Source organism: Oryctolagus cuniculus, chromosome 1 (genome assembly GCF_964237555.1).
Source record: "Oryctolagus cuniculus chromosome 1, mOryCun1.1, whole genome shotgun sequence".
NCBI lineage: Eukaryota > Metazoa > Chordata > Mammalia > Lagomorpha > Leporidae > Oryctolagus > Oryctolagus cuniculus.
In genome coordinates this window covers 92,460,526-92,477,532 of record NC_091432.1, presented here as the reverse complement: position 1 = coordinate 92,477,532, position 17,007 = coordinate 92,460,526, and the positions used below count along the sequence as shown (strand labels likewise).

General features: G+C 36.9%; 1 protein-coding gene and 1 pseudogene across 5 annotated transcripts in view; both read right to left on the bottom strand.

Moving 5' to 3' along the window:
- The window catches only part of ARHGAP42 (Rho GTPase activating protein 42), a 304,390-nt gene that overhangs the window by 60,243 nt on the left and 227,140 nt on the right, over positions 1 to 17,007 (bottom strand). For all 5 annotated transcript variants that reach the window (XM_051820336.2, XM_017343749.3, XM_002708607.5 and 2 more), the window contains 2 exons: positions 3,779 to 3,883; positions 810 to 939 (listed from right to left, as the gene is read on the bottom strand). In XM_051820336.2, the coding sequence (XP_051676296.1) occupies positions 810 to 939; positions 3,779 to 3,883 (235 nt within the window). The remainder of the gene's footprint in view (positions 1 to 809; positions 940 to 3,778; positions 3,884 to 17,007) is intronic.
- LOC138850491 (cytoskeleton-associated protein 2 pseudogene) lies at positions 9,065 to 11,247 on the bottom strand (annotated as a pseudogene).

The following is a 17,007-nucleotide window of genomic DNA, read 5'->3' as shown; positions in this document are numbered from 1 at the left end:
AAGCATTTTAAAACTTTTGGAGCAATTAGTCAGTGCTGTAAGACCCAAATCCATGATTTTGTATTTCACAAAGACAGTGGTCCATGATGGAATGGAAATAACAACAACTGTTCTTCCACCAGAAACAGTATGAGAGCAGTGCTCTAGGGCATATCTGATTTGAAGCACACAGCTAATTTAGTCAAAATGGTCAAACTAGTTCCACTTAATGACAAGTAACATGCAGAAAGGACTCTACTTACACAAGTTTGAATGGCTTTTTTATTAATTTCTGTGAGAAAAACTTTCTTAGTGTGAGGCAATTACAGTAGTGCTCTATTGGGTCTGGTACTTATTTCCTAACCTCAGGAAGTAAAGAGTATTGATGTAATATTACATAATTGCCAATTTTACTCCTGAAAATTGACAGAGCACTGAGTTAAATGAAATAATGCTGCTGGAGGGGGAAACTATTATTCTAGTCACCAGGATGATTCATCCTGATAAAGGCTTTGATTTTCAATTTTCCATGAAGCTTTATAATTGAGATTAGGTATCACAATTAAATTCTAAAACTCAACTCATATTGATATATTATCAGTGGAGACTGTATGTTCCAAATTCAACAGCATACCAACTTAGAAATCCTGATGGTAAAATGTGGGAGAACTTCCTCACTTTGATGACAGCATTGGAAGACCACATTGTTTTAAATATGATAAAGCTATAGAGAAATGTCATTATGCTTACTTGAGATATAACCTAGTCACATCTCTCAGATACAGAATGTTAAGTAATAAGGGACAAGAAATTATGTGCCAGTGACTCACGTTTCTCCTGGACGTATAGATAGCCTTCCATCGTCCACTGGCTGGGGGGTCTGTAGTCCTGGTTAGCAGATTTCATCCTCTGCATCAACCTCTCTACCTCTTGTCGAGTACTTTCAAAATTATTCCTTGTCTAAAGTAAACAGAAACAACAATTTCATTCACTGTTTCCTATCAGATGTGAGGAATCGCCAGACTAAGTTTAAAAACTGCAAATTTATTCACCACCCCGATTACCCTGTGAGGTTGAGTCTTATGGTCTGGTTTTGAATTGCTTTAGTGAAAACTTCCCTGAATGATCTACCACATGTTTCTCATTTGCATCTCTTTACGTATGTGTAGTATATGCATGCACAATTTTCTTCCTAATTCCATATTTAAATATTATTCTTACAGGATAAATCATAGCAATTAAAATACACAAAATTTGTTTTGAATTTCCTAATATCCAAGGTTAAAAAAAGGTAGACACATAAATACTTAATTTTTTGAGATAGACATTAAATTTGCATACTTTTGATATATATTTGGCACTGAACAGATGAAAAAGTTCACCACTCATGTTCCAAAGGCTTTTTTGAAAAAAAACATAATATAGGGGCCGTGCTGTGGTGCAGTGGGTGAATGCCCTGGCCTGAAGCGCTGGTATCCCCTATGGGTGCTGGTTCAAGAGCCAGCTGCTCCACTTCTGATCCAGCTCTCTGCCATGGCCTAGGATAGCAGTGGAAGATGGCCCAAGTTCTGGGGCCTCTGCATCCACGTGGGAGACCCAGAAGAAGCTCCTGGCTCCTGGGTTCGGATTGCTGCAGCTCTGGCTGTTGCAGCCAAATGGGGAGTGAACCAGCAGATGGAAGACCTGTCTCTCTCTGCCTCTTCTCTCTCTGTGTAACTCTGACTTGCAAATAAAATAAATAAATCTTTAAGAAAACCACATAATATAGCTTGGTTTCCAGAAATACTTAAAAAGGTATTAAGATGGTGCATAAATTAAAGATCAATAGGTTCAAATTCAAACCTTTTCTACTGTAAGAAAGAGTTTACTCACTTTATGACAATTTTACTTAAATTATGAAAAGCACTAGTTTTTCTCTATGAAAATCTCTTTCACCTTTAATCCACATGATGTTTTATTATGGCCCCTAATAAAAGATCTAAATCTCAAAGTAGGTGATGAAAATGTAGTCACTTTTGCTATTTTTCTCTTTCAAACATAAGGATTCAAATTTTTGTCTAATTCCTCATTCTTTCCCTATCCCTGAATCTCAAAAATTGTAGCATACATGAATTTCATATGGAAATAAATCATAAAAATACTTTAACTTTTGTAATTTTTTCTTCTAATATTTAATGAAAACACTAAAATACATTCCAGGTTGAAAAACCACAGAGGGGGCCTGGCGCAGTGACTTAGTGGATAAAGCTGCCACCTGCGCAGTGCTGGCATCCAATATGGGCACTGGTTCAAGTCCCAGCTGCTTCACTTCTGATTCAGCTCTCTGCCACAGCCTGGGAAAACAGTGGAAGATGGCCCAAGTGCTTGGGCCTTGGCACCTGCACGGGAGAACCCAGAAGAAGCTCCTGGCTTCAGATAGGCTAGGTTCCGGTCACTGTGGTCATTTGGGGAATGAACCAGCAGATGGAGGACCTTTCTCTCTCCCTCCCTCTTTCTCTCTCTCACTGCCTCTCTGTAACTCTGCCTTTCAAATAAATAAATTAAAAAAAAAAAACCTATAGAACGGAACTAAAGGTAAAATCAATTCTGATAGAAAATCTAAGTTAAATAAAAAAACTCAAAACAAAGAGAATAAACCCAATTGCATATTTCTCTTCAGATACTCCAACTCTATAGTTTCATTTACTGGACATTTCGACAATGGCAAAAATCAGATAAGCAGAGAAAAACAAGATTTTATGGGAAAAAAAAAGAAGGCTTCCCAAATTATTCCAGTTATCAAGTACTAGACAGTCAGGTTTCAGTAGTAAAAAAATGTCAACAGTTAGGGTTTTTTATATATTCAATTTGGTAATACAAACATAGGCTCATTACAGTTTTTTCTTTAATGAATGGCTTGCTCAGCATTTTAAAATCAGAATATACATATTCTATATATAATAATATATAGCCAGATATTAAAGGGATCGATGAGACAACCTTTATGAAATAAAGTCTGACAGAAACAAGCTTTTCAGAAATCTTACTTTTGTTTAAAGCAGTTATCTTGAATGCTTCAAAACCACATTCATATTTACTATTTTTGCAAATAGTAAATGTTCCACATTTTTACATATAATTTCACAGACAGATGGGAACTTAGAGTGTTAAAGTATAATCTTTTCATTTCATAAATATAATAATTTTGATCTTCTCAAAAATAAGATTCGTGAAAAGTCAACTGGTATTTCCCCTTAGCTTTAAAAAAATAAAGCCAATAAAACCATATATACTTAAGGTATACAATGTGACGTTTTGACATATTTGTACACTGTGAAATAATTATAATCAAGTGAATTAACACATTCCTAACCATATATAGCTACCCTTTTTTGTATGTGTGGTAGACACATTAAATTCTAAACTTTTAACTAATTTCAAGCATACAATATTATTATAATAATTCTAGTCACCACGCTGTACGTAAGATTACCAGAACTTATTCATCTTGCATCACCCAATAAATTCACAAAAATACTGAATATAGGCAAAAGTTTTCAAACTTCCAGCTATTAATGCTTAGGTAATATTTTTCTAAATTTGCTGGTAGAACTTTTCCAACATAAAACTAGTCCTTTTTGACTATACTTTCAGCTAGCAACTAGAAAAAAATTAAGACATTAGTAAAGTGACTTTTCTAAATTGTTGAGGTTTCACCATACTTAGACAAATTTTTGAAAGACTTCAAAGTCTGTAACTTGGTTGCCCTGTGATCATCAGAGTGACTAAGGAGAGGCAGTAAGAACAGGTATAGTCTTACATTCTGCAAGTTGAACTGCAGCTGTTGCTTATATGGTGCGAATTCCTGGGCGAGTTCATATCCCTCATGGTAAAAAGTAAATAAACCCTGAAGGAATGACAAAAGCTGCAAAAATAAAGAGACAAAAGAAACCATGAAATCTTGTGTTTAAAAAAAAGGATGAACATCAAATGTAAAAAATTAGGTAAATTATATTTCATTCCAATTCCTCAAGCTAAGAAATATTTATTCTCTTGATTTGGCAAAGAAGGCATCAGAAATATGGACATGAAACAAAAGCTACATAAACTAATTTTCATTTCCTTTTTGGTAGATGGAGTTTTAAATTTTGAATCTGATCATACACAGGTGCCATGTTAATTCCTTATTATTCAAGTACAACGAGGAAATATCCAAATAGACCACTAAGGGAGTAAGGACCAAATGAAAACAGAGAGATAAAGCTTGTACACGGGAGGAAGATTAACCCAGTAAATTTGATAAGAAATACCCAAGAGAGGATTAAGAATTTGACAGATAAAATGCAGAAACGTACCAGAAGGTGGCAGTATGGATTTGAGTACTGAACAGACAACATTTTAGCAGTAAGCAGGAAGAACACAAAAGGAGTGAGCAAAAACATGGAATTAAATAATGGCTCTTTCATAAGACAGTTGGTGGAAAACCTTTTTAAGAAAACTATAATTTCTATGAGCTCTGCCTAATCTTATCTCAATTCATGTGCACTTATTTATTATGTTTTATCCATATAATAAGACAGGCTATTCCATGGAATTTCAGAACACAGTTTATATGGAATAAGTTACATCTGAAAAATAACTGACTTAAATTTTTTCATTTAATTCAATAGGATTTTATTCCACAAAATTACCCTCTAATCTGATATCTCCCACAACTGCTTCCTGCAGAAAAGTTAGAAAATATGAGTATTTTTATAAAATATGGCTCATAATATGTCTGGAACTTATTATTTTAAATGAGGGTAGAAACACAATTTGAAAGCATTTTAATATGTGGGTAATATCCAGTCCCTGCCTGTTTGTGGAGGCAGAGCGGGACAGCCAAGTATGAATGGGTTGGTGTCTTCAAATTTCCAACATATAAATACTGGATTCATCTGAGAATGACATAATGCTTGTCTTCCCATAAACAAGTCAACTTCATACAAAGTTATGTTCCTTTCAGAAAACAAGTACTTTCAAATCCCTTGTTATTATATTTTAGGAATTTTTCTTCTCTTGTTCAACAGTTCCTGATACTGTGCCATAATGTACTGTTTGCCAGTTGTAAAATTATTTAATATTTTCATTTTCTATTAACTTGTAATTACTATCAAAACTATTCAACAGATTATCTAAAAAGAAGCTACAATATATTTGTGAAAATATTAAATACAATATAAGGCCTGCTTAAACATGTTTATTGTGGCCTAAGTAAACCATATTAGAGCTTAACATTGAATTAAAAATATCTTTAATTAGGGTTTGGATATATAGATATAGAGCTTTTCAGAGAAAAAAACAAGAAAACACATTTGAAATACATAGATAATTCTAGGCTTTTGAATATTCAATAACAGTTTATGATATTGTTAGAAGAGCATTGTTTTGTTGTCTGTACTAAATCCTATTAAACTATATGCTTTTTTTAAAGATTTATTTTATTTATTTGAAAGACAGAGTTACAGACAGAGTAGAGTCAGAGAGATCTTCCATCCGTTGGTTCACTCCCCAGATGGCCGCAATGGCCGGAGCTGCACTGATCCGAAGCCAGGAGCCAAGAGCTTCTTCCGGGTCTCCCACGTGGGTACAGGGAACCAAGGACCTGGGCCATCCTCTATTGCTATCCCAGGCCATAGCAGAGAGCTGTATCGAAAGAGGAGCAGCTGCGACTAGAACCGGCGCCCATATGGGATGCCAGAGCTTCAGGCCAGGGCTTTAACCCACTGTGCCACAGCGCCAGCCCCTAAACTATATCTTTATAAATTGGTTGTTATAAAAGCAGATGTTATTTTAAAATCATCACAAGTATAAAATTTAACTAAATTTACAAGGGATATATTTTAAGAATATCTTGATAAATCTTTCTATAAAATACCTAATTTACTCTTAACGTCCGCCTTTTCTAACATTCTGAGTGTTCAGAACGTGGGAAAAAGAAAAGGCACACTGATGCTTCAGAAATATGAAGTAAGCATCCTAAACCATATATAGAACGTTGCTAGAAATTCTGTCAGTGTGATCACTAGGCCAGGAAAGTTTATGATACTGTGAACTGCTCCAGGAAGGCCCTAAAGTTATGTTACTAAATTTCAAAAAATTACATGCCGGGTCTTCTCCCCTGAACCCTGACCTCCTGATGAAACAGCCTTCACCAGAAGGGCTTCTTCATGTTTGCCAACTCAGTGAACTACAGCTGGGTCCCCGAGCTAAAACCCTTCCACGCCAGCATGTTGATGGGGCCAGTGTTGTGGTGCAGCGGGTTAAGCTGCTGCTTGCAATAGTGGCAGCCTGTATCTGAGTGCCAGTTGGAGTTCTGCCTGCTCCACTTCCAATCCAGCTCCTTGCTCATGTCCCTAGCAAAGAAGAAGATGGCACGAGTACCTGAGCCCCTGTGGGAATCTCAGATGGAGTTCCTGGCTCCTGGCTTCAGCCTGGCCTAGTCCCAGCTGTTGCAGTGATTTGCGGGAATGAACCTACTGATGGAAGATCTCTGTCTGTCTGTCTGTCTCTCTCTGTCCCTCTGTCTTTCAAATAAATAAGTCTTAAAAAAACACATTTTGATACATACTTTGTTAAACCAACACTCTTCATTGAGCTATTTTTAAATTCCTAATCATGTTTTTAAAAATAAGATTCTGGCACCTCTTTTTTATTTGGATTATTTAATATCCTAAGCATTTCACTAGCAGCAACTTCAGCCAAGCTGAAAATAAATCCATTGGCATCTTCTAATAGAATTCAAGTTCACTCTGCAGCAGATAAGTGTGTTTTAGTCACACTTCCGGTACTGAATACTCACTAGGGAATGTGCAATTCTAAGGAAGGTACATAAAGGTGTGCACAAAGAACCACATCTTTGAAAGCAGTTTCTAGTTTAATCAAAGCTACATAAAGGCTAAAATTATGAGACAACTTCCTCTAGATGGCAGAAAAGTTAAACTTTTCTTTATATTTGACTTGTTCATTTTATCCTCTGCAAATTCCATGATGCTAAACCAAGGGAAATTAATAGAAAAGCCAGAAAGTCTCTTATAGTTCCATTTCCCAACTGTCATTTTCTTCGGTCAGTCTACTGGAAAGGATTATGGTCTTGGCTTACCTTAAAGCAAGTCTGACCTTTAGAACAATAACAACAATAATAACTATGAACTACAAGATAGATAAGTGTTAATATTTAATTCCGTCTATCACTGGCAAAATAAAGAGCATTCTGAATATTCTCAAGGGTTTTAGAACCAAATTACCATGTATCATTCCAATCATCTGACCAAATGCAAACAGGTATACAGCATTTACAGAGCATTTTAAAAAACCCAATATAAATACTTATACTTCTCAGGCTATTAATTACCAGACAACTGACTAGACACTGAATGGATGTGACAATTCCAAAAGGCTCAAGCCTTAAGAGTCCACAGTCTAGAACATAAACAGCAGAGGAATCTCAGAGCTGAGGAAGGGGTGGGGCGAGGATGAAGATGACCACAAGGACTTCATAGTAACAGACGCAGTAATTCCAGTTAAGCATTGAGCAGACTGAGCAGAACAACTCTGATGTAAACACTCTTATACTGATGATGTGACTCATTCCTACACACTTGCCCTACCCTCTAATAATAATCAATTATTACAATTAACAATATACATATTACTTATACAGTTAAAAAAGAAAAAAAATCCTCTATAACATGAGAACACAATAAATATAGTGGATACATTAGGCTAAGTATGTGTGTGTTTTTTTTTTTTTTAAGATTTATTTTATTCATTTGAAAGGCAGAGTTACAGAGACAGAAAGGGAGAGACAGAGAGAAAGAGACATTTTTGATTCACTGGATCATTCCTCAGATGGCTGCAACAGCTAGAGCTGGGACCAGCCGAAGCCATGAGCCAGGAACTTCTTCTGGGTCCCTCATGGTGGGTGCAGAGGTCCAAGCACTCAGGCCACTTTCTGCTGCTTTCCCAGGCACATTAGCAGGGAGCTGAATGGGAAGTATTGCAGCCAGGACTTGAACCAGCGCCCACATGAGATGCTGGTATTGCAGGCCACAGCTTTACCTGCTATGTTACAATGCTGGCCCCTAAGTATGTAATCTTTAACCACATTCATATTACATACATAGTTTTTAAACAAGTCTTTTATAATTCACTTATCTGAAACTGTGGTTACTAGACGTATGCCACGTTAAGTATTAGTTCTGGGTCTTACAAAATACTTTTACTGGTGAATTTCTGCGTGGGGAGACAACCCTTTACTGTACGTAACTTTCATGTTGCAGGGGTCAAGACTGAACAGTGCAGTTGTTATGTCATGGAGGACAAAGCAAATACAAATATTGGTTAATTTAGAAATGATACCTCAACAAGATTGACACTTACTAAATAGTACATATTCCTTCCCTAATTCAATTCCAATAGTTTGCACACTATCAAATGAAGATATGGAAGTAAGCCTTTTAGACAGTCACATTACAAAAGGAACTCAAATCAAAGTTTCAAATATCTACTAAATGTGGCTTCTTTTCTTTCTTACACAAAGTACCCTCTTTTAGGAATAGGCTATTTATTCTTTTTGGTGATCTCAGTTATAATCAAAGGAAAGAGGCCAAGAGACTATAGATGCAGGCTATCACTGATGAAAAGTGACAGTGAAGAACCACAGGCAGCCAGGGAGACCCAACAGAGCACAACATTTCGGGTGATAAGCATTTGGTGGAAAACCATGCCAAACTTTGTATGTTTGAATATTTGAAGGGAGTTGCTCTACTCAGTATCATTTTTGACTTTCACACTAACCAAAGTCATAATAACTTTTTAAAAGTCAATGAGAACTATAAATTTTATCAAGACCATTTTATTTTCTGATGGTGTATCTCTACAGTACTTAAATTTCGTAAAGTGAACAAGCTACCATTATGACAAACCCTGTTCGTATTCAAGGAACACAGTAAACTAGCTGACGAAACTTATGAATTTTACAGAAAAAGGGTTGAGATTGACAAGGCAGGATTATATTTCCATTGCATGGAAGAGCAATGCCTGCTATAACATAAATGTTAGTGAAGGAGCTCACTGTCATGAACACTTACAATATTTAGGGACTTGGCCAAGTCCAGACCAAAGTGAAACACAAAGCCACCCAAACACAACATCCAGGAATCATAAAAATCACATTCTTCATCAGAGCTTCAATCTTCTGTGGTATTGGTTTCGGAGTACGTCGGGCAGAGGGCTGCATTAGGGCGGCAGACAGAAGCATCAGCTGGACTTCTCAGCTCTGTTCACCATTCCAATGAAGACACACTAGGAAAATGGTCTTTCAACACATCTGGCAATTTGGCAGTCTTCTCTGAAAGATGTGTAGAATGCCTCACTGGTCTACGACATTTCAGCTCCCAAAGTGTAGAATTTGTTTCATCCAACTGCATTTTTTTTTAACACTTTGCAAGTATGGCACAGTGGATACAACATATTTAATTATGAAACTTGTTTTCATTTTAGTATTGCGAGTTTGTAATCTTGCTCTTTTTCACAATCCTGAAATACCACATCTCGTGATATTTATTCTCCATATCCTGTTTTACTGGTTCTAGATTAAGTCCTTTATCTTCAGTGTTGCTTTCTTGGATTTGTTCCTTGGTTGCACAAGCCTCTTCAGTATTTCCTCCAAAGTTAACTTTTTCTTGACTCTTCATTGTTAGAATACCTACAATTGCATGCCGCATCTCTTCTGACAGGCCCTGTCAGAAAGGCCTTCTCATACTTCTCATACACTGCAATATCTTCAACAGGACTAGTGATTAGTTCAACACGTGCAAGACAAGTCCAATATTTAAGAAGCTTTTTGGCATCAAATATTTTTAATCAGGTCATTTAATGTGACCACTATTTTTTCTTTTGGACATCCCTTAGTAATCAGATTCAGGCATTCAGAAATTGTCTTGTAACTTTTTCAGTAAATGATCTTTATCTTCCTCTGCTGTGGTAGTCCAGAAGGACCCAACTGGCTTTTTATCTGGTCCTTTGGGCTCATATTGTTTAACTACTAGGTTAGCAGGCCTTTTCAGCACTCTTTCTGTGCCAGATTTCCACTCATTCAGATGAGCTTTTCTCTGTTTTGCAGATTCTTTGGATTGAGCTGACCTACTATTAATAGTTGTTTTGGTAGAACAGGTCTTTGCTGTTCATGGTTTTTGACTTCTCTACCAATTTGGTATTAGAAGATGAAGCAGGCTTGGCTACAATTTCAGATGCTATGCTTCTTGAAAGTGCCTTATTTCTTTTTATATCCTGAGAAGAACTAGTTTTGACACTAGATAAAAGTCTTTTTGATTTCAGTAATTCTTTTTCCTGGGGTCTTTTCTGGATGATAACATTGGCAGAAGTTCTACCGATATCTTGTTTCCCAGTGTTGTGGGTATTATCACAGTGACTTCCAACAGGAGGTTGCGCAAGTCGTGTGTTCAGAGATGCAGTCTTCACAAATTTAGTAGCTGTCAAATCTGAGACTTGCTCACTTTTCACTGTTTCACTGCTAGTCTTTATAGGCTGAGGTTTTGTGGCTTTAGAGACAAGAGCTCGAAGTTTGTTTGTTGTTGTCAAACTCACGTCTTTGACTTGTAGAAGTTTCCTGAATGAATTAATCTTAGATTGAACAATTTGGCCATAATAAGCTCCAAGCACTAGGCTTTGATAGTTTGTTTTTTGGCATATTAGGACCTTGCTTTGGCTTTTCTGCAGTCCCTGGTTTCTTTTCATGGCTGTTTTTAAGGTGAAATGCCTGGCTTAATGTAGTATGTTGATTTGAGAGTTCATCTTTTATTGGTGACAATCGCACACCTTCATTATCATCAAAATTCTTGTATCAATTATTGTAGTTGAATTATTTCATTCAATAGAAAACTTTAAAGGAATACATTTTGTTTCCATTGCTGTTTTACTTTTGCTCCCTGCAGGAATACTGATATTTTATCAGCCATTTTTGTTTTAAGATTCAGAACTGTTGCTCCTTCTTTGGACCTGGACCTCCGACATCATCACTGTCTGATCTCTACAACTGGATAACATCTGGATTTTCCTCTTTGTGTGAAAAAATGTTTTTCTTGTTAGTAGATGTTCCTTGAGTTTCTGTTATCTTTGTTCTCTGAATGCAGACTTGGCACTGTGACTTGGGGGCTGCTGAACTCCTAGGGCACGACCAGAGTGCCTATTGCAGCCTCGGGATGAGATGGAGAATGCATTTTTGCCCTGAACACCTCGAATTTTCTCAGGTCACGGCCACAGTACACTCACAACTAATAATTTTCCTTGGCCTATTATACGAAATACACAAAATCTATTCTCTTTGTATAAATAAATAAAAATAAACTTGCAAAAGTGGTAAAAAAAAAAAAATGGTACTATATGTCCAGAGCAGCACTGTAAATCATGTGCTGGGTTTGTTCTTGAGTTTCACAGAGATCTTATGATACATTCTTCTTTTTTTTTTTTTTTAAAGATTTATTTTATTTATTTCAAAGACAGAGTTACAGAGAGATGTAGAGACAGAGAGAGGTCTTCCATCCGCTGGTTCACTCCCCAGGTGGCTGTAATGGCCAGAGCTGCACCGATCTGAAACCAGGAGCCAGGAGCTTCTTCCTGGTCTCCCATGTGGGTAAGGGGCCCAAGGACTTAGGCCATCTTCTACTGCTATTCCAGGCCATAGCAGAGAGCTGGATCAGAAGAGGAGTAGCCAGGACCTAGAACTGGCACCCTTATGGGATGTCGGTGCTTCAGGCCAGGGCTTTTAACCTGCTGCGCCACAGTGCTGGCCCTGATACCTTATTCTTAAATATTTATTTATTTGAAAAGCAGAGTTACACAGTGAAAAGGAGAGAAATGGGGTGGAAAGAGGTGAGGTAAAGAAAAGTCTTCCATCCACTGGTTCACTCCCCAAATGGCCACACCATATGGGATGCTGGCTTTGCAGGTGGAAGCTTAACCTGCTATACCACAATGCCAGCCTCCTCACAATCAATTCTTATGAAGCCTTTCTATCAGTCTTATCAACGAAGTAAGGTTGTTTGGCAAATATAACTCAGCGATCATCTCAGACCACTACAAACTACACATCGCAAGTCCTTATCTCCTAAAAAACTACTCACTGATTAAAACACTGAACACTTCCTTCCTTTCGGTAGTTAACATCATACCCAGCATTGTCCCACACACAAGTTCAGAAACAAGGCAGGGATGCTTACTCCTGACAATTTTGTACTGTAGGTTCTAGTCAGGGTCACCAGGCAACAAAAATAAGAGGCATCCAGATTAGAAAGAAAAGAGCAAAACAACCCCTATGTGCAAATGCCATGATCATATAGGTACATATGTAAATCTAAGGTATTGTTCGTATATGTACATATATAAAATCTAAGGAATCTATGAGAAAACTACTAGAATAAACAAGTCCAGTAAGGTTGTAGGATACAAGGATCAATATACAAAAGTCAATTCTATTTCTAGACACTTACACCGAACAATTTGAAAACAAAATTATGAAAATAATTGTATTTATAATAGCTTCAAAAGACTAAAATACTTAAGAATGAATTCAAGAAGAGAGTATAAAATTTATAACCTAAATATGTAAGACACTGCATAAAGAAAAAAAAGTCCAAATAAATGGAAACTATCTCATGTTCATGGATTGGTAAAATCGCTGAGAGTAATATTCCCCAAATTGGATCTACAGGGTCAGCAAAAATCCTTATCAGAATTCTAGCTAACATCATTTTAGTAACTGACAAGTTGATTCTAAAATTCATATGGAAAGGATAATTTAAAAAAAATAGAAAGACTCATTCTTCTTGATTTCAGCACTCAGTGTAAAGCAAATAATAATCAATAGTATGATACTGGCACAGGGATTGAGAATCAAGGGAATAGAACTAAAAGTCTACAAGTATACCCCTACACCCATCTATGATCAGCTGATTTTCAATAGTGTCAACAGACTACAATGGAGAAAGAACAGTCTTTTCAAGAAATTATGCTGGGACAACTAGATAACCACAGCCAAAGGAATGAAGTTGGACCTATATCTCATGATAAAGAAAGTAACAATATGGATCAAAGACCTAAATTTAATATTTAAATTATAAAGCACATAGAAGAAAACATAGGAATAAATTTTCAAAATCTTGTATTTGACATATCAAAAGCATAAGCAACAATTATTTGATTTCATCAAAATTAAAAATTGCTGTGACTCAATGTACAGTGTCAAAAAATTGAAAGAAAATCCAAAGAATGGGATAAATATATGCAAATTATCTGATAAGAGACTGGCATCTAGAATTTATGAAGAACTCTTGTAATTTTGTAATGAAGAGACTAATTAGCAAAGTTAAAAATAGGCAAAAATCTGAATAAACATTTCTCCAAAGAATACATGTAAAGAGTAAACACTTAAAAAGATACTTGACTTGTAAATTATCAAGGAAATACAAATTAAAATGGTAGTGAGGTAAGATCTCATAATCTGTAGGGTGGCTAGTCTTAAAATTGGGAATAATAGCAAGTATTGATGAGGATGTGGAGAAACTGAATTCCTAATATGCTATGGTGAGAATGTGAAGTGGTGTAGCTACTTTGGAAAATAGTCTGGTGGTTCCTCAAATGATTAAACATAGAGTTACCATATTTATTTGACAATTCCATACCCCAAGAAGGATTTAAACACATTTCTACACAAACATACATGAATGGTTATGAAACATTATTCATAATGGTCAAAAATTCATAAACTGATATTCACTATAATAATTTAAGAATATCTCAAATGTATCACTGTAGGGGTGGGCAACTGACTTAGCCATTAATATATTGTTTGGAACAACCACAGACCATACTGGAGTACACTGGCTTGCATCTGATTCTCAATTCTAGCATCATGTTAATGCAGACTCTAAGAGGCAGCAGGTGATATCTCAAATGGCTAGGTCACCGCCACCCATGTAGGAGACATGGATTCAGTTCCAGCCTCTCAGTTTCGGCCCAATCCAAACCCGGCTGTCACTGGCATTTTAGGAGTGAACTAGTGAACAGGAGTTCTCTACCTTACGTCTTTCTGTCTGTATCTTTCTGCCTCTCAAATAAATAATAGTATCAATGTAGAATAAGAATATTATTTAATATGAATCAACTGTCTCTATTTTATATTCTACTTGATACTGCGCAATCTATATGAGATAGATTCCTTAGCAAATTTGCTTTATTCCATTGCTTATTTGTTAAATTAGTCTGGGCTAAAACAAGAACAGACTGCTAAATTTCTGCAATATGCAACAGGAATTGGATTTTACTAGAATGAAAATCACTAAGACACTAAAGTGTCCTCATGTGTTGATTTTTTTTTTATTCACAGATGTGGAGAATTTTATTTTTGAAAATCTAAAACTTTTTTTCTTTCAAATTAATTTGTAGAAGCATAATCTAATACATCAGGTTAAGGTGCCATCTGCAAAACCAGCTGGTTCAAGTCCCGCTTGTTCCACTTCTGATCTTGCTCCGTGCTAACGCATCAGGGAAAGTATTAGATGGTCCAACTCCTTGGGCACATGCACCCATGTAAGAGACCTGGATGGAGTACCAGGCTCCTGGCTTTGGCCTGGCCCAGCCCCAGTCATCGTGGCTATTTGGGGGAATGAACCAGTAGATAGCCAGAAGATTTCTCTCTGTCTCCTCCTGTCTCTATATAAGTCTGCCTTTCAAATATGCAAATAAACACTTTAAAATTATTTTTAAAAGGTCAAGATGCAGGCTCATGTTTCATTGCTCCCATTTCTATTCTTCTCGTCACTGAAATGGAAATTCAGGAAAACTCCATGGATGAGACTTTGAGGCTAGAAATGAGGGTGAGACTGAACTGACTACTATTTGGCTTGGCCAGACACTCTAATAGGAAAAACACAGCAGTCCAGAAAGTATTTTGGAAGAAGGATAAAGTTAACATTGATTTTGACTGTAGTGTCATAAGAAAGGCATGCATTATAGGAGATTTATCACAATATCACAATTCGGGATAAGGTAGAGGCAAGGAAAAAAGTACATCTCAACTGAGGAACAACTCTGCTTCTCTATTTGTCTTTCAGCAGGAATTCATAAATTCTTATCATTCTTTCTGCCACCTGTGAGCTAACTATGGAACAATCTTCTCTTTATATATCTGATGTCATCTTACAAAATGGCATGGTTCACTGTTCCCAGACAGCATGAGCTATAAAAGAGACTTAGGGAGCAAAGATGCAAGTAGTGAGGATTCAAAACCCATGGTGTGATTCTGGGGCAGGATTCAGGTAATGAGAAGAGGAACAGTGAGCTTCTTTCTAGAATTTGGTAAGATGGCCAGTGGTACAGGATTCCCAGAACTTCAAAAGTCCCCTTAAGTCACGAAAAGCTGAATCAGGTCCCCAAAGGGTCAATAACCTAAGAGGTAACCAATCATTCAAAGGGATTTAAGGACTTAGCTGTTTGGGAAACAGATTTTGGACTCAAGTCTGTTATCCCAAATAAAAGGTAAAAGTTAAATCCCTGAGCCTGAACCTCTAGTTCCTTAATCCTGCTGGTTGAAGGACTGGTCTTAGAAACTTGCCAGCTGCCTAGTTTACAGGAGACAGGCAACTCCAGCAAAGCAGAGGTCCTGGAAGCCAGGGAGGCAGCCAACTTGTCTCCAGACTCTGCTCTGTCCTAGTTTCTCCTCAAAGTAGGTAAAGCCTCAGCCTGTGGTACCAGCATCCCATATGGGCACCAGTTTGAGTCCTGGTAGCTCCACTTCTGATCCAGCTTTCTGCTAATGGCCTGGGAAAGTAGTAGAAGATGGCCCAAGTCCTTGGATCCTTGCATACATATGGGAGACCTGGAAGAAGCTCCTGGCTCCTGGCTCTGGATCAGCCCAGCTCTAGCTGTTATGGTCATTAGGGGAGTGAACCAGTGGATGGAAGACCTCTCTCCCTCTTTGCCTCTGCCTCTCTGCAACTCTGCCTTTCAAATAAATAAATAAATCTTTTTTTTAAAAGTGAATTATGTATATGTAAACATATCTTAGAAATGCTGTTTTCTCTCCCTTATTACTATAACCTCCACTACGGTAAGAACAGAGTATTTCATTTTTATTTAAATGCATTTTGTTCTTTTTAAAAAAATTTATTTGAAAGGTAGCGTTACAGGGAGAAAGAGAGGGAGAGACAGAGAGAAACAGAGATGCTTCATCTGCTGGTTCACTCCCCAACTGGCAGCAATGGCTGATACAGGCCTGGAACAGGCCAAATCCAAGAGCTTGGAACTCCATTCAGGTTTCCCATGTGGATGCAGGGGCCTAAACACTTGGGCTGTCTTCTGCTACTTTCCCAGTTATATTAGCAGGGAGTTGAATCAGAAGTGAAGCAGCCAGGTCTAGAGCCCACACTTATATGGGGTGCTGACATTCCAGGTGGCTGGCCCGTATCAATACATTTTTGAAAGACTGACATAGGAAGAAAATAATGTCTTAGATTAGATATTTCATACTGATGTATTTATTATTCCTGACCTCTCATCTCATGGGGATTGATTAATGTATGGATCTATCCATGTACACACACACAACTACACACCTATAAATAAATATATATACATATATAAATCCACACACATATGATGGATCTTATAAAAAGTGTATTATGTGTATATATTATACACAGATTTCATTTTTTGCACTGAATTTGTATTTTAATTCCACATTTTCCATGAACTTTTTGAAGTACCTTCATATGTATTCCACTATTATCTTAACTCTAAGGCTTACCGTTAATCATCGTGGATGCCACCTTATGAAGATGCTTGCTCAGGGAATATTGTAACATGTGAGGGTATCATTTTTAAAAAATGCCAAGAAAATGAAGTAAGCTTATAAAAACCAGCCACCTGTTCTGTTCTGTAATGCAGTTTACATTAGGGAATCCATTAATTTTTACACTAACTTAGGAAAAT